The following is a 25810-nucleotide window of genomic DNA, read 5'->3' as shown; positions in this document are numbered from 1 at the left end:
CATTACCGCCCTCTTCTGTTACTAAATGCTATATCGCACATGTGCGTGTGTGTGTGTGTGTGTGTGTGTCTACTGACAAGAGTTGTTTGCTTCGCACTGTCCACTTTATTCATAAACTTTTTTTTTTTTTTTTTAATATATTATTAATTGAGATTTCTTTATTCAATTGTATAAATCCACTGTGCATATCTGCGTGTCCCCAGCAAACTTCCCCAGACTCAGCTGGAGTGGGCACAGCTCTTGGAGTCCCAGCAGCATTACCATGACGACGAGCTCCAAAAATGGAAAGACATCATCAAGTCGTCCGTGCTGCTGCTAGACGAGGTGAGACGTGCAAAGCAAACAGACGACTCTGTTTACAATTACATCTGCTGAGTAGAACTACGCAATTCTCCGGCCGTTCGGCGATGCCGCCTCCGCCCCCCTTTTCAGTCGTGGCGCTCCGCAGGGGTCCGTCCTCGGCGTCCCTCTGTCCTCCGTTTCCGTGCTTCCTCCGAGGAACGCCGGCCACGGAAAAACAAACGTTCACTTGTGTTGTTATGCGGATGAAAGATTGAGATCCATGTGCCGTCGGAAAGCACTGAAGCAGCGTGATTGAATGGCAACGCCTCTCAAACATGAAGTGCTCTGCAAAGTCTCCAGCAATAAATGACGGCTCCTCTTCCGCCCCCTGGAGTCTACTTCCGTTCAGGTCAACAACCTCGGCCCCCTGTCTTTGAATGTCCAGCCTTCAGCCTGATGTCTCCCAATCATTTCTAACCGGGTTCACCGATTATGTTTTGTCCGACGGGGGAACATCTCGAAAATAACGATATGACTGATTTTGAGAAGGTCATACTGTAGATGCTTTCATAGCAACGTTTCTGGATTTTAGCAATGTTATGTATCAAGAAACAAGTCTCCCACCTTCAGCTTCAACAAAAGGCAGCTATGAGGCTTTAACTATCTGAAATTGACACTGTCAGAGGTCAGAGGTCATTTCTGCATTCGTTCCCCTGTCGGATCCCCTGGTTTTTGTTTCAAGCAACTTATGGGATGTCTCCTAGCTTCTCCCCTTTGCTTTATCTGTTTCAGATGAAGGGCTCCCTGCTCCACCTCCAGAAAGGCGTCGCGCTGGGGGAGCCCGACTCGGATGACGCCGGGAGCCCGAGGACTCGGCACCGCTGATTTCAAAACCCCAACCCCACCGCCCCCCCGAGGCGTAGACGAAGCAATGTGCAATATTTATAACCCCCCCCCCGCCGCCCCTTCTTGCAACCTGCTGGAAATTATGTGAAAACCCGGCCGAGCAGCCGACCAACCAAACAACCACCAGGCCAGGGAAACACACGGCCAAACAAGACAAATGCGCGGTAAGGCTCCACTTAGGAATCCGTCCCACGCGACCTCTGAAGCGTCTCCATCCACCCGGACAGACCTCCGTGTGTTCTCTTCCCCTCAGAGAAGGTTTTGTTCTCCTTCGTACGTTACGCACAATCGAAAGAGCCGCAACCCACTTGAAGCGTGTAATTTATTCCGGCTTCGTCTCTCCTTTTTTTTTTTTTTTTTTCATCGTCGGTGTTGTTAAACCACCGAACCGTATGGACTTTCACTTGCAGAGTAGCAAAAAAAAACCCAAAAAAACAAAGCAAACAAAAAAAAAAAACAATACGATGGGATACATGTTTGGGGAGTGCTGCTGTAGACCTTTAAGAGCTGCACGAATATTCTTTTTTTTTTTTTTTTTTTTTTCTGACACTGGGAACCTGGATTAAAGACTGAACTCGACTTCATACTCGGCGCGCAGGAATTCCAAACAACCAACACGATGCAGAGGAAGGAAATATGACAACGTGTGTGTGTGTGTGTGTGTGTGTGTGTGTGTGTGCGTGTGCGTGTGCGTGTGCGTGTGTGTGTGTGAGACTGAGACTTTCCTATATCTAATGAGATTTTTAAGAGGAAGCAAGTGGCAGGCAGGGCTACAATTTATCAGGCACATTTGGTGAACCAGGGCTGGTCTTCCTGGGAGCAAATGCCAAAGTTTTTTTGAGTGGACATGTTATGTGCTCTGTGTTACATGTCTGACCCCTCGGATTGAGAGTTGAGAATGCGCCGTGTGTGGCAAAGCGCCAAGTTTCCGGACGTGGAGCCAACGGAGAGAGAGAAAGCACCGTTGTTCCCTCCAGCCGACCGCCGACATCGTTCCAGTGGTTTTCAAGGGTTTTCACGTCAACATCTTTGAGCGCCGCCTTCGTTTGCGTGTGTCAACAATTCTGTTTTTTTTGTTTTTTGTTTTTTGTTTTTTCTGTTGTTTTTGTTTTTTTTAAGTCCTTTGTTGATGCTATTTGAGCTGCTACCGTCTCGTACCAAGCCGCGTGTTGGCCGTCGAGAGCCCAACCAAGCTCTGCGTCAGATGAACCGTACTGTAGGCCAACGGTTTGGCCCTGAGAACAGATGCAAGGGACGTGAATGTCTTTAAACCCTTCCGGGGGAAGGGGAAAAAAACAAAACAACTAAAAACGTTAAAAGGGAAAAGTTTGTAAAAATAAAATATAGATTTTTATTTTTCTTCACAGAATCTTTTTTTTTGTTCATCTTAAACGTCTGAAAAACTCCCCAATGAGTGACATTGAGTTAGAGTGGTCGGTATTTTTAAGGTGTTTGTCTTTTATACTTTTGGGGGGGGGGGGTTTAGGTGCCAGTATACTCACGGCAAAGCAGAACTTTTTAATCAAAAAGAACTGTAACCCAACCAAAAAAAAAAGAGAGGGTTTTGATGATCGTGTTTTCTGTTCTATTCACCAGTTTGCTCACACTTTATTTTCCAGTTCATTCCATCACTGTATCGGTGTGGACACACTTGCCATTGAGTATACTGACGACTGTTGACGATAGGTCTTTATTGTCACGCGTCTTCCTCCATTCTCCATTTGAAGCATACTGCCGACCGAAATGATGTTTGTAAATCAACACTTCTCGGCTGTCCAAGATCAACGGAATTCCATATTGTCAAGCGGGAAACATTTTATCTCCAATATTGACTGTTTTTGTCGTTTGTGTTTTTTTTGTCATGTCTCCCACATGAGAAATGATTTCATGGCACGAGTATCAAACGGAGCCGCTGGGAAAGTATTACAACGGAGTGAAACGAAAAAAATCCACCGGTCCTTCTTGGGGATGCAGCGATTCAGCTGAACACTGACGCCACGCAGAATGCATTCCACCTCTTTCATTTGGTGGGAAGTCAAAGATAAGAGAGCAGACGACACAGCGACAGAGAGAAAACTGGAAAAATGCGTTTAGACGATGAAAGAACACGGAGGATTGGGTGGAGGAACATTTCCAGATTTATATTCTATTTGCGTATAACGGTCCAGGAATAATTTGCACATCTGATCCCAGTGCACACAAAGTCCATCATTCAAGCCCATTCTGGCCCTAACATATCGACACGACAACATTGGAGATGACAACATCGGTCTCCAATAACACGCCAGTTATGTGCTCGTGCATGGTTGTTGTGTGTGTGTGTGTGTGTGTGTGTGTGTGTGTGTCTCCGTGTCAGTTCTGATGACACACATCTGATAACACTAGGTTTATACTGTTTATTCTTTATTTGTCCACTTTTCCCCGTGTTCCATCAGTGAATCCACGTGACGAAGAATAGTCTTAGACTCGGGGTTATGGATGTCAAAACAACGTAACAACATATTCAGAGAGCGAACATATTCATCAACGTAATGGCATTGTCACAGACCTGCAACGCAGCTTGTATGCTTCTACTTTGCACACTGCTTAAAACTGTGGTCTCAAGCAGATGATTTATGGTGCTAAATTGAACACGTTTGCTGTTTGACCTCGATGGTGTTTTTTTTGTTGTTTTTTTGTCTTTGTCTTTTGTTTTTTTTCAGCAATGACAGTTTTATTTGTCAAGTAAAGAAACATTATTTTTTTTGTGATAATTGAAGGCTGTAAGCAATAACACTTATTTCAAATTCAATGGGAAAAAAACGGCAAACAAACATGATGGGATGGGCGTTGAATTATGAATTATTGTTGCTGACTTTCAGACTTTTAATTTGTGAATACAGCTCAATGCAGTTTCGAAAAGCTCAAACGTCCAGCAACGATTGGATGGAAGTGTGCGATGTGAGATGTCATTTTTGTGTTTTCTTTCCTCATTCATGTGGTCAGTAACCGCCATCTTCTCCTCCTTCTACTTAAACTATCAAAACTCTCGCCAAATGTTCCGATGGGACGGAATCCAAAGTGTTTTAAAAGCAGAGCGTTATTTATTTAAATGTAATTAAATGGACAGAATAAGAAAAGGATAATGGATTAAGGGCCTTTGTTTAGAATTAGGTTTCCATGACAATCCCATGATTTCACACACACAAACACACACACACACACACACACGCACACACACAGGAATAACACGCAGATCAACCAATTCTGCTTTACTTTGCCATACTTCTGATGTAACGTTATGCATTTTTTTGTGTGCTTAAAACACCTGGCCTGTCTTTTACATTTTATTTTGATGTGCATATGTGAAAATATTTATACAACTATAATACTGTAATGTAATTGTCTGTGTATAGTTCTAGTATCTACAGACTGCAGAGTCTTAAACCACGCCGGTAGTGGTCGGGGACAAAAGTAATATAAAAATGGAATGAAAAATAAAAGGCCAAAAGCAAAATGAAAAATAATGTCTCGTTTGTTTTCCATCACACAAAGGGTTAAATGGCCTGGGCCAGTGTTGGCCCATCATAGTGTTACCCCTGGACATTTATACCGCACTAACTGATGTCATTCGTGCCTCTTGTCACATTTAGGGACTGCAACGTGCATCGAAAAGCATTCATGGAAAGAAGAAATAGGAGCTGGGCCCATTAATCCGTCCACAGTGATAGTACTGGGAAGTGCTGCTTGGAGTTCAACGGGCAACCCTGATGGATAGATAACATGGGTCCAAATAGAACACAATCGCAAACAACAACTTAGATGCCAATCCCACGCATTGTGTTCGTACCGCCAGGCCCGGAATGATGAATAACAAATCTCACGTTTGAGATGCTGGGCTGGAACTGGGGTCGAGCTTGTTCTGGCCTGAATCTGAGTGAAAGAGATACAAAAATAAAGACGATTTCCCAAAGAAAACATGCCGCCAACCTGTGACCCGACCATGACCAACAAGAGCCGCCAGTGGGCGCAGCAGGATCGTTACACGCTACGGCCTGTGGAACTTTCACTTGTGGTCGAACCTTTTTTTGTTTTTTGGACGCGCAGCTCTTTAAACACTTTCATTCCCCGCAGATTCGTGCGCTGTAGGTGTCGCCAGCAGGGCGCTATGTCAAGGGACCCGCAGCCGCCGGTTGAAACAACCGCGCCATCAACCTATTCTGTGAAGTTGGCCAAAACTGAAAGGGTTCCACTGTGGGTTCCTGGGTTATTGTTTTTGTTCGTTTTGGTTTGTTTGGTTGGTTTTTTTTTTAGTCTCTCCTCCATCAGCGGTGGGATGTCTCATTAATATGAACCAGCTGCTTCAGCCAATAGAAGGGGAGCCTCCGAACAGCTGGGGGGGGGGGGGAGCCGCGCCGTGGAGCAGACTACAGGGCGGAATGGGTCCGAACGGCGGCTCGCTGCTCCGGGCGATCCGACAACAGTCCACCTGAACCGGGTCCAACTCACAGTGTCCAGTCAGTCGCCTGACGGTACTGGATAGGATAGCGCACAGGTGCCTTCGCGGAAAACAAACAAACAAACAAACAAACAACAACAACAACAACCTAAAAACTACGAAAAACTTCAAGGAATAATACGTTCTGGAGCCATGTTCCGTGCGTTTTCCTTCCCGATGAAAGCGGAGCGCGGCCGCAACAAGCAGCGGCTGGAGGCCAGCCTGGCCGGCCTGTGCGAGCTGGAGCTGCTCAAGCAGAGGCAGGAGTGTCTGGTGCTGGGCGCCCTCTGCCTCGGGGACCCCGGGGCCGCCACGGGCCACGGCCGGCCGGCGTGGGGGGACCTCCGCCCGGACTCCACTCCGAGCGCCGCGTCGGAGGGCGCTGGGTTCCGGCGGCAGTCGGCAGTAAGTTCTGCTGCAACTCCTTTACCGTTGAAGTGGTAATCTGTGAGGTTATTTTGTTCGTAACAAAACAAAACAAAAAAAGAATCATGTCTGATGTTTATTTAGCTGTCACGTTATGACAACCGTCCTTTCAATGTGTTCGCGTCACGCATATGCTGTTTCTGTGTCGTCGGTGGCGGGGTCCGCCTTTCCCGGCAAGAACGCAAACAGTGCAAGAAGTGAGCTGCAGATACTTTTTGGGGAAAAAAAAAATATATATATATATCCCTACCACCTCAAATGACCACGAAATAAACAAATCAGTTGATCAGAACGAAGCAAGTTTTGGAGAAAATAAATTAGGTGACCCGCTCTCAAAGCCAGGAGGGGCAAGGATGTTGATGGAAAAACGCTGCCGTTCCCAATGGAATTGCGGCACTTGCAGCGCAATCCGCCCAACACAGGCTGTTTTATGGACGACTTTCATCTTTTGCCTTGGAGAGCTGCGTTCCACATGTCAATAAGCTACAGCTCCCCGGGTGTGGGCTGGACGCCATGGAGTCCGCGCTGGGTGTTTTTGTTGTCCCTTGTTTCTTGTTGACCCAGGCGATCCGTTTGTTGCATGGCCTCTTACTGAGCTCACCGCGCAGCCCTGGATAACAGTACACTGGAAATCACGGAGCCCCCTCTTTTCGAGTGCAAAGACGTTACCATTTAAGGACAAGCTGGCTCCCGCTGCACTATCTTGGCTCCGTGGAAGGTGGGAGACCTCATCCATTATTCATTCAGTGTTGGTTCTAGAAAGCGGTTCATGTTGTCGGGATCATCCTCCGGGTCTTACGGTTTTAATGTTTCTTTTATAAAGTTGTTGTTTTTTTTTTTTTTCTTCCCATAACGGCCTACGCGTTTGTGCGCCGTCGTCTGACTTAGTTCTGTTCGTTTATCACATTCTTTTGACCCCCATGCCTTTTTTCAGTCAAGCTCAACAACCACTATCGCCCACTGCGTCAAACTTTTAGTGACTTTCCTTTTCGGTGTGTTTCTCTCTTTCATTTTGCCCCCCGCCCCCTCTCCCGTGATACCGAGGGTCTTTCGGGGTTACCATGCACGAAGCCCGAGGGCCGACGGTGCGCATCTTTCCTTTTCTGTAGACGAGAAATCCAGACCTTTGCGGTGCAAAAGGGAGACATGCACAATCCCGGAAAGAAGGAATCCGCGATCCACCGTGATGCTAATCTGGGCGGTGAGAGAGGAGGACATGGTCTGTGTGTGAGTCATGACAGAGGAGTGTGGTGAATTGTGCATCGGGATTTCTCATACTGGAAACCTGGGTCTCACCCAAGCACTTTTTTTCAGGACAGTTTTTCTACAATGTTCCATCAACCGTGAGCTGTGATCTATGAACAGCCTTATAGCGGTATGCATGAGCGAGAACCCGCTGCCGAAGGGGCCCAAAATAAGCAACAGACCATATTCGACGGCATTAAATTTCAAAAATGTAACTGTAAACCCTCCATCACAGTTGCAGGGACAACTATCAAGTTCCTTGGATTGCAGAGGGTTACATTTAAGCGTGTTCGCTTCGACCTGTTCTTCAATTCCGTTATAATGTGACCAAAACCCTTCAAAAAGGGCGAGAGTTTCCCTGATTTGGCAGTGGCAAGCGGTCTGAGCCGGGCTTTGATTCTGTGTCTCCGTGTAGAAAGGCACAATATGCAGTCTCTCAACAGCAGGGTCGGAATGGGAATGTTCAGCCTGTTATACCCCAAAGTCACGTGTTGAGTAAGACATCGCTGCCATTTTATTTCAGACGTGCGGATGTTTTGAGCGCGCCTCGTCCGGCTCCGTCGCAGCCGTCACACATCTCGAGTGTCTCCGTGTTCTATCCGCTTCCGCGCGGTAGAGAATCCGACGCTGAAATTTGGGGACTTGGCTCCAAATGTGCTACTGCGAATGACCCACCCGCTGCGCTGCGTGTGATGTCAGTGGAAAATGTCCTTGGGGAGCGATTGTCTCACTCAACTCGTATCTCGTCTCGGTCGGATCCAGAAAAGTCATTGCTTAGTCAGAGCCGGAAACCCTATGGTGAGGCTGGTGATTCAAAGCTGCACTGGCTCTGTCTGCGCGGCCAAATAAAAGTCGTGGAAAGACGAGTGGAGGACGTCCTTTCTGTGCCGTGATGGGTGTTTGGATTGCAAAATCGAGACACGCATCTCAAGTGAACGGAAGCTGACCTCACCTCACCTCACCTCTAAACCAGACAAAGTCAAACGTGACATCACATGTAGAAACTGGAAGAAGGTTAAACAAAAAAAGTTCTCTGGCATTAGATTTTGAAGAAAGGTGTCATGGTTGGCCTGATATGGTTGAGGAGTCAGGTCATTAGATATTCATTGTGGTATACGTTTTGATGTGGGTCGGGCAAACTTTCGCACTCGCTGCACTTTGGCTCTAGAGACCAGAGCTCTGTATGATCTGACAATGTATCTGTTTCCTTGTCCATTTGTCTCCCTTGTTTATTTATCCTTTAAAAGAACAGTTGTAATGTCATTACATGTCATTTTTAATGGTCAGAATAGTAGAGCATGGCCCCTGCCATTGGACAAGGTATAAGCTTAAATGGCTTTTGCTTTTCAGTGTATCACCCAAATACATCGCCATCCATATAGAATTTGGTATCTGCAGTTGTTTTAACGCAACCAATATTTGTCTCCTGGTGGGGGGCTCTGCAGACTCACCTGTTTGACAGCAGCTGGTGAGTAACTGCAAATGTTGACTGTAACCCTCGGCAAACAGTTGTAATTCCTCCCACAGCAACTGATGATCAGGAACCGTACCGTTCACTGCAGTGTTTTTTCAACTGTGTGCAAAGCACTTTTTATTGGCCAACAGTGTTGGTCCTCTACTGGAGTGCTGATGTAAGAAGCCTTGGAGTACCATTTGTTTACAGATTACTTATTTCAGTTTCACAAAGACGGTGACCCCTGGGCCCTCTCTCGAGAAGCAATTTCTAGTGAGATGCTTTCTCCATTTTAAACATCAAATGCCATGTTGTTATCCTATACCACCCATTGCGAGCCATTATCCAACCGTTTTGTTTAGATTCAAGATAAGCTCTGAGTAAATCTACTCGAGGTCCTTAGTGAGAAACTACTTTGTGGCGTGCAGTCTAGGAGTTTTGACTTCTGGGTGATTGGCGTCTCGTTACCGGCCTCCGTGTGTGGCCTTTTGTCCTGTGTCAACGCAATTCTCAAACTGATCAGAGATCAGCGAGTGAGCCTGTCTTGTTGACACTGCTGTCGTATCAATCACACAACATCAATCATTAATTGTCCCGCAGTTGGAGTGGAAGTATAGGTAATAAATGTGTTCTGACTGTGTACCGTGTGTACATCGCAGTAGGAACCACCCCTTTTCACTCTGGCTCCTCATGTGGCCAGAGTGTTTACATAGGCAGGCCTTCGCTGTGAATCAGACGATCAAGAAAAAAAACGAGAAAACAGGAAAGAAGCGCAAGCGGAGGAGAGAGTGAGTAAGAGCGAGCCAGACAAAGACACAGAGGGAGAGAGAGAGAAGGAGACAGAGAGAGCATGTTTATTTATCCCTGATCCCGTGCTGCCGACAACCATGTGACAGCAGAAGACAGCTGCAAAAGCAGCAGTCCCACGGGGCAGTAATGAGAGGTTGGGCCATCAGCGGCACACACAAACAGACATTTAAAAGCATTGAACCGTTTCCGCATGGAAACGGTTCTGGAGTCCTACTAACGAGACGGGGTGCGGTGTGATACGCAGCGACAGGTACTATAATAACAATTATGTTGATTATCAGAGACCCACGCTTGTGTGTGCATTTGTTATCCCGACAAGTCCAAGGGGTCTAGTGCTGGGAGATCTGATATCCTGAATGGGCAGGTCTGACATGCTTCACGAATAGTGGGAGGAAGAATTCAGAAGCTAGGGATGGGCTGATGTTGAAATTGGTATGTACCAGTCTGTTACTAGGCTAAATAGGATATCTGTATCGAAGAATATCCCCAATATAAAAAACTTGCGACTTGGAAAGTTTTTATATATAGGCGTCATGCATATATACCCATCATGTGCTGGTGGATAGTGATTCTTTTATACGCCAACTAGACCAGTAAACCACTACGCCACCAGTAAACCTTAAATCTGATGAGAATTCAAAAGAAAAATGTTGGTGTTTAAAAAAAAAAAAACCCAAAACATTACACACGTTCATCCGACGAGAGTCTTTGAGATCAGACCGGTAGCGCAGCAAAGCCTAATCCAAGCGCGGTTCAAAGACTTAGAGGTTTATCGGTTCAATGTACCGCTAAGGGATATGAGTGTAACAGTATAGCCCATGATGTTAAGACGTGTTTATTTTTGGTACTTTATTTAGGTACTCTGTCGTTTGAAACTCTTGAAATAATCAGTGCTAGTCTGCTTTTTATCTCCTGCTGCAGCCACCCCTGACGCTATATATTTCTCCCATGCGTGATGTCGTCCAATGACTGCTTTCAGTCGACTGTAGGAAATCACAAGGCTACAGCCGGGGGTCCGTCGGGGACAGTGCAGGAGTTTGGCCATGACATTAGTACTGCCTTCTGTTGTGGGACACCGCCATGCATCTTTCTGAGATAGGTTAAGACTTTTTACAGCGATGGGTCTGGTTAGTGTCATCCATCCTGTGCCTCACACAGCTCCCTCTCACACTGATAAAGAAGAGCCAACCCCAGGTCTTGCTGCTTAATCTCCCATCTGTATTTGGGAACATTTTTTATTTTTATTTTTTCCTGCTAGATGAATGCTCCACATCCCAATCCCATGGCCTCACTCCCTTTAGCAGATCCAATAACCAATCCCTCTGATTCGGACCCTTCTGTTTTTCGACAACTTTGCCCATGTATTTGACTGGGGGTTGGGTGTCAGGGAGGCACACAGCAGCTGCATGCCAACTCCTTAACTTCGGTGCGAAACCTGAGCTGGTCCCCATGGATCTGAAGTTGTGCTGGGCTTTGTCGTCAGAATTCGGCGTTTATCAGGAGAATTGCTTAAGTTGGAAGCCGCCCACTTTTAGCGTCACAAAAGCAGAGTGGAGCTCGACTTGATTCCTAGGGTTGGAAAATCCTGCCGTCCCAGTTTTTGCTCAGCCCTCAAAGTGTCCAGAACTGCACTTATTTGGATGGATAGTTAACGGCTTAATGGATAGTGGCGTGTGCCTCCGCATTTTGCTATACTGCACTGTATGTCGATGGGCCTCTTTTGACTTAATTGCCAAATTCATCTTCTTGCAACGTTCTGGAATGATGAATGAACAGAGGAACGGTGGTATTTGTTCAGGAAATTCCAGGGTCTGAGTTCTCTAGATTCGCCCCAAAAAAGTTGAGTACTGAAGTTGTGTACACACACACAAACACACACACACACACACATACACACAAAAGAAAAACATGGTGAAGTTGCTCAAATGTTGCCTACAGGAATCGGTGATGGAACCAGATGTTGCAAAGGTTCATATAGAGCTGTGCAATATAGGCAAAATCCAGTATGGTATTTTTGTCTCTCTCTCTCTCTCTCTCTCTCTCTACCTCTCTCTCTCTCTCTACCCCTCTCTACCTCTCTCTACCTCTCTCTCTCTCTCTCTCTCTCTACCTCTCTCTACCTCTCTCTCTCTCTCTCTCTCTCTCTCTCTCTCTCTCTCTCTCTCTCTCTCTCTCTCTCTCTCTCTCTCTCTCTCACTCTGAGTGTCAAACAATTGCAGATTATATCAAATTTAACACTGACAAGGTCGAAGTTCATTCTGTACATTTTGTCAGTAATCATAATAATAAATAATCCAGTCACCAGAAAAACACCTCATTAACACTTTACTACTCCGGTGGGCAGATTGAAGGCTTTGATGTTTGCTGCTGTAAATGTGTGTGTGTGTGTGTAGTGGATGAAAATGCAAAAGTCTCATGAATATACTGTATCTAAGTGAACCTGACCTCGAAACCAAGCTTGGTCTCTCTCTGTCAGTCCGTATCAGAGTTTCTGGTAGAAAAAATTGGTGCCCGTCCACGTGTCCCGGAAGAATTCAATGTCCCCGGCAGGTGGGACAGATTCCGGTCAAATGTTGTCTGTGTTTATAGAGCTTAAAAACAATTGATAGGCAGGCTATATAGAGAATGCATCTATGAAGGCATGTAGATTTACAATGTTTTTTTATTGAATATTTAAAATAAAATAAGTCCTGTCACTTACCACAGTTAAAAAAAATAATAAATACATATTATGAATATTGCACGTCTTGTCGACATATTTTACACAACGGATATTTGCAGTCTGCCTTGGGTCAGAACTTAAATACAATAAAAAAAAAAAGAAAAAAGCCAAACTATGGGTGGTATGTGTCCCTGTTGTCAACGATACATCATCTTTCTGCTTCTTCTCAGAGTTCTGGATACTTGTGTGTGTGTGTGTGTGTGTGTGTGTGTGTGTGTGTGCATGTGTATGTGTATGTGTATGTGTGTGTGTGTGTGTGTGTGTGTGTGTGTGTGTGTGTGTGTGTGTGTGTGTGTGTGTGTGCAAGCGCCTGTCCACTAGGGAGGGGGTGGGCCTTATTTCTATATCTACATGGGTCACGTCACACACAAACACACCCCACTGAGGCATACTTGCCTATATCCATGGTTAGTGGAGCAGCAGAGATACAGGAGCATAGCCGATTATTTGTAGTGTGGTACTTTTAGCGGAGTACTTTTGTGACTGTTGCTTTTGTTATTTCATTTGCAAATTGGAAAAATGGGCTTCAGAGGAGCCTATACAAGCAGCAAATAAGCAGGTACATAATCAAGCGAAGCGCATGAATGCTATAAGAGGGACGGACAAAGATATAAAGGAAGATCCAGACCTACTCAAATAAACAAAAGCAAGTTTTGTGTCAGAGAAAACCTAGATTTTCTGAATTGTGGGGCTTAGTGTGCAAGGTAAGATGTACTTGTTGTTTGTATTCTTGTGGCCACTAATTTGATGTCCACTGAGAGATTGTTCTCATTGCTAAGTTTCAAGGAGTTTGCGGAGTAAAATACAAATGAAAAGCCACTTTCAAGGGGGCCTATTGTGAAAAACTTACCTTTTCAGTGCTTATGCAGATACATTTGGGTCTCTGATTGGCCTACTAACACACAAACCGTGAAATAAGACAACCCATTCAGTTTTTTGTTTTTATCAGTTTTTCTGCCTCCGTCATAAAACACAGGATTCAACAAGCTGTTCAGATTTGCGACCCCTTCCTACGTCACATGGGGCATCAGTAGAATTAGAACCGCCCCCCCCATCTGAGTAACCCTCCACGGCTGGAGACATTCCAAGCGCCGCCGGGAACTGCTCCGTTGGCTTCACGGACCAGCACAAATCTTTTAAAAGAAAGGGGAAATAATACAAACTGTCTGTGAAGAAAACCGCAGACTGCTGTGTGGTTCTTTCTTTCTTTTAAAAAAATAAGCTATGCGGTAGGTTGACGGTAGGCTGCACTGCACGATCCGCTGTGCTTTTCTCCAAACAAAACCAATAAAAATAGTGTGTTCTTATTCTAGATGTATTTCTTTATTTTATTATCCCACATTTACTAATTCAATGAAACAAAAAATTCCTGCGTGCCGTGTCCCGCACAATCTTGGAGCATGGCAACAAAAGTCGGAACCAACTTTGAAATTAGGCCTCATAGATCTAGTGGAGATTCAGTAACTGGATTGCTTATTTCTAGCCTCAAATTTGTTCAGAAACAGAGTTTGGTGGACTGATAAGGTGTAATAAGTGCAAAGTGTACGCATTTCATCCACTTCACCCACTGAAACAGACCGTCCAGGAACAGGATGGGTTCAAGGCATGCTAGAATGGCTCGAATGCATAATCTGAGTGCTATTTTCAGCAAAAAACAAACAAACATGTTTTGGGGACCTCAGAGACCTATATTCACTTGTTGAAGAGGAGCATATTAGGTCCCCTTTTAACAAGTTCAAAACCCCTTAATCCACGACATTCGTTGTCCCTCTCTCCGTTAGAAGTGGCCCATGTCGACGATAAATGTCACTACCAACTGTAAATCTACCGAAAATCCCACTTAAATGGCAGCGATCCTTTCCAGAATCCGTAATGGTGCGTACATTCGCACGACCACAAAGAGGGCAGAAGAGATCCAATTTTGTCCGGGGTTCAGCCTAGCCAGACATGAAACTCTTATTTAGTTGAAGATCATGTATTTTTGCGTGACATGAGTTTCAAAGAAAGACCTAGAAACAAATGACATGCTGAGAAAAACACATGTCACAGAATCTCAGTCCAGACAACATGGACACACAATTTTTGCCCATTTCCTCTCCAGTTCAACGGTTGCGCAAAGAACGTTAGGCGCTGAGGGATCCTGTGATCCGGCGTCATGATTGTGAGTTGTAATTACCCATGCCGGATGAATTCTCACGTGAATCGGAGAGTCATAGCTGTTATTAGTCTCCCAACGGGATGGTTTTGTATTGTGGGTCGCCGAGAATGCGAGGCACCGCTGGGTCATCTCCATGCCACCGTATGATGAATCATATCTCTGTCAGCCCCTGACAAAGACAAATTCTACTCTTTCTATTTTAACATTCCGTCCTCCCATATTTCTCCCTCTCGCTCTTCTTCTGCTGTGCTTCTGTGTGCATGCTGAAGCTGTCTGGAGGCCTGTTTCAGGTATGTTTGGAAGAGAAGCTCCAGCGCTATAAATCCTGGAAGGCTTTGACTAGGAACGTGTGTGTGTGTGTGTGTGTGTGTGTGTGTGTGTGTGTGTGTGTGTGTGTGTGTGTGTGTGTGTGTGTGTGTGTGTGTGTGTGTGTGTGTGTGTGTGTGTGTGTGTGTGTGTGTGTGTGTCTGTGTGTGTCTGTGTGTGCGTGCGTGTGATTATTCATGTGTTCATTCATACTTGTGTGTGTGTGTGTGTGCGTACGTGCTCATACGGGGAAACAAGCTCCCATTGAGCCAGTGTGGTCCAACCTAAGTAGCTCCTAAACCTACACACAGGCCCATTCATTCATGGCATGCTTGACATTAGCCCAGCTTAATTCTGCACATGAACACACACACACACACACACACACACACACACACACAAAATATCAAACTAATACTTCATAAACACAAGATGCACAGGAACATATAAGCTTATTGCAGTGTTCCTAAAGTTGTTGCAGAACACCATTAAAAAGCACCTAGTCCATAAAAAGACAACATGGTTCAAATTAAGTCTAAAATTAACCGCTATTAGCACTAACCTCGAGGGAAAAAGTGAGCGGCGGCGCGTTCCTCAAATTCTTATTTACGAAAACTGTTACAACGCAATTTCAGTTCAGCACAGTGTGAAGTTATCAGCCAAAAGGTGTTTATTTATTTTTTTCTAAATCCAAAAGTGGCTTGCGAAAAGGAAAATTGCATGTTCATTTTCCAAAGCTTGAGATTTGAGCAGTGGAAGCATGGCTCAACCAGGCTTCCAATATGAACAATGCTAGAGAAACATCAGCACAAGTTCATAACCAGTAAAAGGTGTCCACCCACACAATAAGTACACAAATACAGCACCATATACGACAAAACACAAACAAGATAAGGCAAAGAAGTACAATGATCATGACAGAGAAAATAAATGACAAAACCATAAATAAATAAAAACAAACCACAACAAATAAATGTTATAATAAGATGCAAAAATAAGGGCAGAAAATGAATAATAATCGGGGTCAGGTGCAGGGCGTATTGCTCAAACCAGAGAGACACGCTCAGTCGGGAGGGAGGACAAACAGACTGTCAAAATAGGAAATGAATGGCTGCCACTTTATTGAGAATCTCTCACTAACCTCTCTGAGTGTAAACTTGATCTTTTCTACATTTAGCCGCACTATCATGTCTTTAAAACGGTTGGAGAGAGCGGGGGAGGTGCGGACGCTTTCCAGACTCTGAGTATTCCTCGCCGGGCTAAAAGTGCAGCAAAGGCAAACCACGTCAGTCTGGTTTGAATTACAGGGGGGAACGATTCAGCCGACGCGCCGACGACGAGCTGACCCATGGACGAGGCCGAGCCCCCGCGTTCGGGACTTCAGAAAGCGCGTCGGATGTCGAGGACCCAAAAAAAAAAAAAAAAAGATCCGAGCCTTGGGCAGGACCGAAACATGTGAGAAAGATCAGCTCGTGAACCACCGCAGCGGTCACAATTAGGGTCGGAATCAGGGTACATTTCTGCCGGCCTCACTTTACTGAGGTGAACTGTATGGACGTATAGAAATTTGGGCAGGATGTTTGTCTCTACACGTCGTGTTCACCCCGTGAGTTTAGCGGGGGCGGGCGGCTCGCTGCAACACTGAAAGTCAGCTTTCATGTGGCTGATTATACTCCCAAAAAAAATTGATTCAATATGAGGGATGGAGGCTCTGGGGTCTGACACGTGAATGCACCATGGATGTGTTCATTTTGATCCTGGTGGTTGTTCATTTGCCTTGGTGCTGGCGGCCAAGTCACAAGTCACATATCCTCATAACTGTTCTCGCGATGAGAACAAACTTAGTCGGGACGATGCTCTTCAATGTCTTATCAACTCTTCAAACATTTTTTTGAACCTAACTGGTGGATCTATGGAGTTGTTTTTTTTCCCACAGGCCCGTCTTGTGATACCTGTGCTGCCCCAGCTGCCGTGCTGAATTTCACCAATATGAATTATCTGGAAGGAACCGATTTTCAACGGTTGCTATATTTTGTTGGAGGGAGAGGGTCAGCTGACGACTTGTTTTCATGCCGCTTTCCTTAGACATTAAAGGAATGGTTTTATATTTTATTATTTATGTTTGTTTATTTTCAAACCTGCGCTGTCAGCATGCTGGGCATACGACACAGTATATTTTAATAGTTTCAAGTTTATCCCGGTTTTATACTCGCCACCCTGTAGCGTCAAGGCAGGTTTCATCCCCGCAGCAGTCCAGCCTTTCCACCGTACTGGACGCACGGCTCCGTACCTCCATCATCAGTTCAGCGCAGGTAATGGGGGACAAATCCACAATCTGCGTTCAGTGCAAAGCGTACATGATGCCACAGCAGTCTGACTTTGCAAATTGCAAACTTCAGGAGTAATCACCCGCTAAGCTTGGCCTAAAATGGGGAATGGGTTTTTGCAAATAATGCAAAGTGTGGATTAGTCCCCCATTACTTGGGTCGAACCCCTGATGGTAGTACGGAGCCGTGCGTCCAGTACGAGGAAAAGGCTTGATTTCTGCGGGAATGACATCTTACCTACAAACTACATGAGGAGTGAGTATAAATAACGAGTAATGAGGATTAACTTCAAGAAAATCGGAACTCTGCCTTCCGTGTCGACAGATGATGAACATGATGAACATGATGAACATGATGAACTGTCACCCTACTAATCGCCATGTGTCCGTTAAATGCTGAACTCTCCGTGTTTTGGAAAGCAACTTGTTATATCCTACTGAACTTTCCGCAGACCTTCTAGGTTTGATCTCATAGCTACATCTGGAGCATTCTCAGTGTCTGCCCATGTATCTTATGTTGTAAATCACAGGCATAGTACATCACATCACTCCCCATGTAGAACAGTTCCTGCTGCTGTACCATCCAGTACACACTCAGAATCAACAAATCCATAAACCCTCACTGTCACGTTGTGTTGATGGTTTCGTTTAAGCACAACAAAGCCAGATGCAGTACTCATCGTAATTACATTTGAGAATTTGAAATATCCCCAAAAAAATCACGCGGCACACGCTGCACTTCTACGAGGCACTGCTTGAGCTACACAGAATGATTTGCCAATGGGGGTCGTATCCTTTTGCTTGATGTGATCTCCTAAAAGAAGAAGTGAATACTTTATAGAATAGATATTTTGTCATCTTAAATAAATAAAATAAACAATGACATATGACATGATTTATTTTTATTTTTTCCAATTAAAGATGATTTCAGTAAACATAATAAGGAGACATTTTGTCGTTCAAAGCAACAAGACACTTTCTCCCGCTCCCTCCATTCCTCCCCTTTCATGTGAGGAGTCCACAGTCTTTATTTGGGGTAGTGGGTTTCGAACTCGTGCACATCCCCGCAGCTCTGCCTTCTCCTGCTCAGCATCACTGCATGTCTGAGGTTTTGCCTCGGGTCTTTGTCCTGCATCCTTATCTCTGTGCTCCAACCTTTGCTGCTCTATGCCTTAATCTGTCTTTCTTTCTGTCTTTCTTTTTCTGTGCAACAAGTAACACCATCAACCATCAACGATTTTGACGAGTGCTGGAAAGTCTAATCCTGCCACTGTAATCCGTCACTGTGCCTACGTTTCATATCTGTTAAGAGTTTGATGCCTTTAGAGCCTGAATGCACACTCATTAACTTTCCCTGGGTCGAAAAAGCAAACTCCTTTCAGAAGCTACACACTGAGCCAGGTTGCGGTTCGAGCCGTTCGTGCTCTGAAACCCAAAACACAAGCTGTTTTCACCGCATGAGCTGTGTCGAATGTGAGCGGCTCTCTCTCCAACGCGGCTGACTCACCACGTTGATTCTTTTTAGATTCAGCTGTGACCGTCTTTCCGTCAAGCTGAATTCATTTCAAGGCCGTTTCATTGGTTGTGTGGAATTTCTTTTGCGGCTCATCTGCTTTGTTTTGTTTTGTTTTGTTTGTTTATTTTTTTAAGAAGGGATATTGATATTTGCCTCCTCGCTCCCCTGGTTCTGTGTATTGTACTGCAGAGGCGGCCGTGGCCTGTTGTTTGGACAGCTTCACAGCCAACGCCGTTCCCATCCTTCAGCTTGGGTTTGGTCAGCTGAAGTGTGTGTGTGTGTGTGTGTGTGTGTGTTTGTGTGTGTGCATGTGTGTGTGTGTGCGTGTGTGTGTGTGTGCGTGCGTGCGTGCGTGTGTGTTGGGGACGTCATGTTATTGTTCCAGTGTTTTGTTAATGAGTGCTTGTGGTCGTAGCTGTCTGTGAATGTGAAGGTTGTTTGCTCGTACGTCTGTCCTGGGTCCTGTGAGACGAGGGCTGTCCTGTGTATCTAGTGTGCGTATCTGCGAGCTCAGGGGGTTTAGGGCGGCGATCGAGTGTCAGCGTGTGTGTAATGCACGCCTGCAATTGTCGTGTCGTGTCTACTTTGTGTGTGTGTCACCCCCATCCCCCTTCTGCATTGCTGTCAATGTGCTTCTCAGCCACGTGTGACTTTGTGTAGCAGTAGCCTATGACCGACCAGCAGCGACGCGTCTACATCCTCTAACATTTTGATGCACATTTGGATGTAGGGGAATCTTTTGCATTCCCCGAGTTAAATGAAAACGTTTTTTTTACAGACCCAGACATTTTAATCTGTCATTCATAATTGATGCGAAATCTTCTGCTTCACGCTGACGTCACTCCCACTCTTCACTTTGTGTCAATTCGAGGCCGACGCCTCATCGTGCGTGCATTATTCCTCAACTGATGATATTCAATTTTTTTCCCGCCCGCTTTCTGCCTCTGTCCCATTCTCTCCTTCCTTCTCTTCCTCCTCCTCTTCCTCCTTCTCCTCCTCTGTGCATTGCAGAGCAGCCTCCAGTGCACACCCTGGGGTTTAGTAGCATCTCTGGAGCAGCAGGTGGCAGAGCTGAGGGTGAACGCCGAGCCCAGGCCGGCAGATTCCCCCACTGACCCCGCGGAGAGCCGACTCGCCGCAGGTAAGAAGCTCGACTATAATGATATAAATTGTTAATTTGATGTTATTGTTTATTGAATATATGGTAATAGTCATAAAACAAAAAAGAAGTTGTTGAAGTTTTTTTTTCTGTTTTGTATGTCATGGATAGAATGTAGCATTATTATTGTTTTAAAAATATTGAAATAGTCTTAGTAATAGTTTGAAATAGGTCTGAAGTTGTGACCAAGTTTTTCCTTTTTTCATAATACTGTGGCCTTGCGCACACCTTGGACTGCAACTCTCCCTATCTGAGGGACGAGGGAGGTGAAGAGAGGAGAACAAATTTTGAAGTCAAATGTGGCCTCGGTGAAGGGAAGCGCATGTTGCAAAACTCCTCCGCTATCCGTAGAGAGACGGTATTGTGCACAATGCAGCGTTTAACAGCGGGAACTAATGAGTTATCACATGCAGCCATTACGCCTTCTGCTTCGCCTTACTCTGACCTTGTCACACACTCCATTAAAGCCGACTGCTTCTCATACTATCCTGCCAATGGGTTGCTTGCAGCTTCTTCTAAAACTAGAGAGCTTATTTTCTGGGACGGAGGCCTCTTTTGCCCCGACTGCTGTGAGGGGCATCTCCAGCACTATAACTAACCCCTATCTATAGAAAACGCTATTTAACCGCTAGATTTGGTTGTTAATGAGTTGTTAATAAAGGAATAAAGGAGCCTATACTTCCCAGCTCCCATTCAAACCGAGCACCGACGCGATGCGACGAGTCTCCCCCACCCTGCGCTGGTGGTTTGACCTGCTGGGATGCCGAAGGGATGGAATGTGGGTTTTGTGTCTGGCAGGAGCAGAAGCAGCCAGATAAATCCTCCACACGTCCCTGAAGTCTCCGTCATGTCCTTAATAAGCTGCGTCTGAGCAGTGAGGGACACAAAGTCTGTGGAATCTTCCTACTGAGAAGTAGTAAAAGCTTGATCGGTCAAAAAACCTTATTCTTGGATTGTTGATGGCTGATGGCTCGATGAAGAGGTTTTGTACTTGTCGTTTTTTGTTTTTTTTTGGGCTAAAAGTGCTTAAAGATACTATATTAGTAATAGATGTGATTTTAACATTTGGTAGCACTAATGAGCCACAGTTATCTACCTTTCAATCAATAATGGCTTCCAGCCCCAAAAATTCCACAAAAGCAGCATCGATTTCACCACATGGAATGACTTTACATGACCATAACCAGACGACACATTGGTGTTGTAAGATTAATGACTTTTGGAAGAGCTTTCAAAGGAATTTAAAAAAGTAATGTATAGTGATATTACTATTAGGAGGAAGAATGTAGCACTTTATGAATGAACACTTTTCATGTATTACTTAATTGTCTTGTCTTGATTTTTCTTCTCAAATTCTTCATTAGGTTGATGAATGCTTTTACAAAAGGACCTCTCATTTAGTTCCCACATTTTTCAACCATCCCCCTCTTTCCCCTGACCCCATTTCCCTGTGTGGATGGTATACCAACTCTCGCGACTGTTTACATTTGGCCGACACTGGAGCTCAGTAGTCAAATTCTTCTTGCTTGATAGTAGAAACGCATAGAGACGATTTTAATAATGCAACAGTTAGTTTACCGTACGTTGAGTTTCGCCTTCTTAACTAGCGATGTCGTTTGAGTCTGTTTTTTTTTTCCCCCCACTTATCACAGAGCAGTGTGTATCTTTCCCCTCAACATGGGAAGAAGAGGCGAGGACCAAATCGTATATACTGAGCAATTGTGTCATTCATGTCAACTCCTGTAATTACACACTAACAAACCATCAGTCATTAAGGAGGCTGCCTTGCTTGGGGGTGAGGGGGTTTCGTTCCTTTCTGGGTTGAAGGTTGATTTGGAGTTTGCCAGCTTTCCGACCATTAGCCAGGACTGTGTTAAATGAGAGATTATTTTAGTCAGTTGAAAGTCATGGTGTTAGAATAAGAAATCCGATTAGGTTTAGAGCTGGGGAATTTGTTTGTGGTGTCATGTGGCCTGTGTTTGTGTCAAAAACCATTGTTTATCTATCTGAACCTACTCTAACTGGTAAATGTACAGTGACAATGAAAATAATATCAGTGGCAAATATAATAAACTGGACTTTTACATGTACAACCAAATGAGCGTTCCATTAACCTTAACCCTTCTCATTCATGTAGTGTCCTTCATTTAATTGGCAAGATGCTTAATTATTTGTCATTGAAAATCACATTCAGTTCTTACTTAGCTTAATAACTTCTTATGACCATTCAGTTAGATGTATTGTACGATTCTGATCCATTTTCTTTTTCCTTCTGTCCTTTGCCCGCAGAGATCCTTGTGTCGAATCAAGATGCACTGCATGACTCTGGCTCCCGCCCCATTCCCGCCCTGAGTTCCCTAACTGCCCTCTGCCCTCCTCTGGACGCTGTTGCCAAAAGGGCAGAGGAGACCGAGGCAGGGAAAACCTGGATTTTGGAACCTCAGAGGGAAGCGGAAGTTGGGAATGACTTGGAGAACATAGAGGATGGAGAACCCACTGAGGAGGATTATCAACAAGCCCAACGGGTGGAGACCTATATATCTGGACTGATCCAACGACGGGCGCTACCCCAACGCCCCTCTAAACCCCGCACCAACCTGGGGCATGATCCCCGAGCTGTTATTGTGGCAAGACAGAACAGCTTGTGCCGCAAAGAGGAACAGCAATTTCAGGCTCAGGGTTCCATCCAAGAGCTGCCAGGGCTCCCCACTTCATCCCAAAGTCTTGAGGGACCGCCCCCCCAGGGTTGCCGTAACACGGATCAGGCATGTCCTCAGGGGCCAGGATTTACTGAAGATTCCCCACACCCCTACCACCACATCCAGCATAGTACCAAACATCATCCAGGCCTCTACCCCAGGCCCAGGCAGCAGCCTTTGGCCAACACCCCCCGCTCAACCTCCTTGGACTATTCCCCCTGCAGGGTGCTGCAAGCCCAGCAGGACTCCAGCAACAGCGAGCCTGATTCACCTCAGCACTTCCGCAACTACCATTCCCAGCCGCTTCCACCTATTCCACTGCCACACTCATTGCCTCCACCTGAGGAACAGCTGGTCAACGCCGAGTACATCCCAGCACAGCCCTGTCGTGCATCCACCAGGTCTTCTGCCCACCCCCACTCCAACTCCTTAAGGGGCTCAGGGGGGTCCAAACCAAGCTGTAGTGCATACTCACCAGATAGGGGGCATCCGCAACAGGAGCAGCACCCCTCTGCTCACCAGATTCAGCACTCCAAATCCAGAGCGACCTCCAAGAAGTGTCGCTTAAGCGAAGACAGAGGCGGAGCCACCAGAAAGCCGGGGAAAAAGGCTTGCCGGTCTCAGTCGGAGAACAGCCTCCAACGGGTTCCAGAGCGCAAGTACAGCACAGTGGAGCGGGATGGTGGCGGGAGTGGAAGTGGTGGAGGGGGCAGCCGCAGCAGCCATTCCAGAGGGAAGAAGCCCCAACAGAGCGGCGAAGGCCACCGACGCTGGCGTTCCACCGTGGAGCTCAGCCAGGATGAGTCTGACCAGCCACCCACGCAGATGCCCCCATCAACTTCCGGCCAGAAGGATCACTGCGGCAGGCGCTCCCGCAAATCTCGGCAGACACACTTGTCCTACTCCCACTCCCATCCCTACCCCCACCACAGCCACACTCACCAAAACCCCATCCACCATCACCAGCATGTGGAATACCAGCTGGAGAGGGAGCAAATGCCGCCCTCTCGGCCTGATGATGTCTACGGTCACCAGGGACGCGGCGAATCCGAATCCAGCACCAGTGAGGCCGACTCCCCAGACTCCAGCTCCCTCTCCAGTGACTCGGACGAGAGTGGGGGACTAGTTTGGCCTCAGCAGTTACCGCCTCAGCTCTCACTCCCATCGCCCCCCGTACCGGCCGATCCCAGCCCCCTGCAACCCAAGGCCTTCGTCAAGATAAAGGCCTCGCATGCTCTAAAGAAGAAGATCCTTCGCTTCCGCACTGGCTCACTAAAAGTTATGACTACTGTGTGAAGTAGAATTGTCAGGACTTGATTCAATGTGTTTCGTCGTGGGGATGTAGGCTTAGTTTGGGCCGTAACACCTCCCATTGCGAGTAGCAGTCGCTACAGCCAGTGGTAGACTAGCATGTTCAGTTTATACAAGGCTTTACACGATAAACAATATGTACTTAAGATAGTCATGACTTGAGATCAGCCCCAAAATGTACTGAAAAAGAAACCTAGGACGCTAAGCTTTAATCAGCATAGCATTCTGTTTGCCAATTCAAACAATTGGCTTGAAAATGGTACATGAGGAAGTGATTTACTAACTAAACGAGTTAAATATCTCACATGGATGACTCACATATTGGCATAAGATTTGTACCATTACTAAATGCCATAATGATAATCAATTATGTCACTGTGAAACAGTACCCTACCTTCCTTGCTCGTCTCCAGGACAAAGTCAAATTTGAGTGAATGACAATCTGTTTTATTCTAGGAGCTGTTTTGGATGATATTTTGGTTTGCCACGTGCCATTATACACAGTAGAAAACACACTCATACAAGTGAATTTAGGATGGAAAATTTGGTATGTACGTTTGGTTGCCATGTGGTCAATGGCTGCCACCAAGGACAGACTGCAAAATATATTTGCTTAAATGCCTCGGGCAGTTAGCCATTTCTGAAATGCTATCCTCCTGTCTCAGAATAAAATGTGCCAAATGCATTTGCACAAGGAATCTGGCATATTGTAGCCAAAAAAACACTGAAAAAAAAGTAGATCCAGACTTTATTTTGTTGGTACAACTTCAGAGCTGACGGATCATGTTGTTTGAGTTTCACAGGTATCGCTTACATGTTAATTTGAGCTTGTTTGAGCTGTGCTTCAGGTTTTAATGTGTAATAATAAGGGTTGGGGTTTTTTCTAGCAACAACAAAGAGATTGTCGAAAATTTAGATTGGCAAAAAAAAACGATACAAAATAAACGTCCAGTTAGGCCCAACTAGACCACTAATCCAAGTGACGTAATGCCCCCCCAAGCCACACTCATTTTGCTAAACAGCCCTGACAGGATGCTTTACTGGGACTCGAGGTAGCTATTTTAAAGCTGTACCACTCCCGGTTTATGGGTGAATGGCCCCGACTAACTATAAAGTAGACAAATCCCTTCCAAACTCCCATGGGCCTACATGGTCAGTGATGTTTGCTAAGGATGCATGAAAGTTAATCTGTTTATTTTCATTCTCCATTCAGACACATCTTGTGAAAACAATTTATATAAATAAATGCTCTGCTCTGCCAAAGTGATTAAATGTCGCCATACAAATGAGATGAAGAATTGGAAGGAATGAGCTTTTAGCACAAGGTACTGTATCATACTGTACAGTATAAGTATGTGACGTTTTTTCAAGACATTTCTTTGTGAAATTGTATATAAACTTGATTCAACAGAAAATAACCTTTATGGGAATATAACAGTGTAAGGCTTCCTATGAAACTTTGCTTTAGCGAATGCAGAAAATGCACGTAAGATTGAAACCACCCATCTTACAAGGGGCAGTAAGGTCAAATTCTCGGTGAGTAGCTTCCAAGGCCACAATAAACAGTATAAAGTTCATCCAAAAAGTACAATTTCTGCTGTTTTTGTGTAATACACGTGGCCTTTCTGATTCCAAAGAATGTATTTAATATTACATTGTCACTTTAAGAAATTGACAGTATTATCATTTTAGGTGCACTAGCCCACTATTAGCTTCTTTGTACTGAATTTGACTGCCTAAAAGCAGAATATGAAATGTAAAGGTTTTTACCAAATAAAACAACTAAAGATATTTGTCATTTTAAACAATCATTTTTATGTTTTCTGCATTGACTTGTTCTACTTCCTTCCTGTGGTTTATTTTTTTATGCATTATCACTAAAACCAACGTAATCTGCTCTTTTGTTGTGATGGTATTATGATGTTATATTAAAAGCAAATTTGCAGGGATGCACTCATTCGTGTAATTCATCAGTTCCAGACAGAATAGCAGCCACAGCTGAACAATTTTACCT

General features: G+C 45.2%; 2 protein-coding genes across 3 annotated transcripts in view; both read left to right on the top strand.

Annotated features, from left to right (window-relative positions):
• The window catches only part of gramd1ba (GRAM domain containing 1Ba), a 25118-nt gene extending 23906 nt beyond the window's left edge, over positions 1-1212 (top strand). For both annotated transcript variants that reach the window (XM_080013271.1, XM_080013272.1), the window contains 2 exons: positions 204-324; positions 1075-1212. In XM_080013271.1, coding sequence (XP_079869397.1) covers positions 204-324; positions 1075-1167 — 214 coding nt within the window. In that variant the 3' untranslated portion in view covers positions 1168-1212. The remainder of the gene's footprint in view (positions 1-203; positions 325-1074) is intronic.
• A 4404-nt stretch (positions 1213-5616) lies between these two features.
• dact3a (dishevelled-binding antagonist of beta-catenin 3a) lies at positions 5617-25587 on the top strand. The gene is made up of 3 exons (XM_080013324.1): positions 5617-6070; positions 19639-19768; positions 22076-25587. The coding sequence occupies exons 1-3, from the start codon at positions 5819-5821 to the stop codon at positions 23779-23781; spliced, it is 2088 nt and encodes a 695-aa protein (XP_079869450.1). The 5' UTR covers positions 5617-5818; the 3' UTR covers positions 23782-25587.
• The last annotated feature ends 223 nt before the right edge of the window (positions 25588-25810 follow it).

This window comes from Zeus faber (assembly GCF_960531495.2).
Source record: "Zeus faber genome assembly, chromosome: 14".
NCBI classification, from domain to species: domain Eukaryota; kingdom Metazoa; phylum Chordata; class Actinopteri; order Zeiformes; family Zeidae; genus Zeus; species Zeus faber.
This window is presented reverse-complemented; position numbering and strand designations above follow the sequence as displayed.

Excerpts from the sequence above, each read along its gene's own strand:
- dact3a (XM_080013324.1), top strand. The coding sequence starts at position 5,819 with ATGTTCCGTGCGTTTTCCTTCCCGATGAAAGCGGAGCGCGGCCGCAAC. Across the intron at positions 6,071-19,638 it reads GGTTCCGGCGGCAGTCGGCA|AGCAGCCTCCAGTGCACACC; the intron begins GTAAGTTCTGCT and ends TGTGCATTGCAG. Across the intron at positions 19,769-22,075 it reads GGAGAGCCGACTCGCCGCAG|AGATCCTTGTGTCGAATCAA; the intron begins GTAAGAAGCTCG and ends CTTTGCCCGCAG.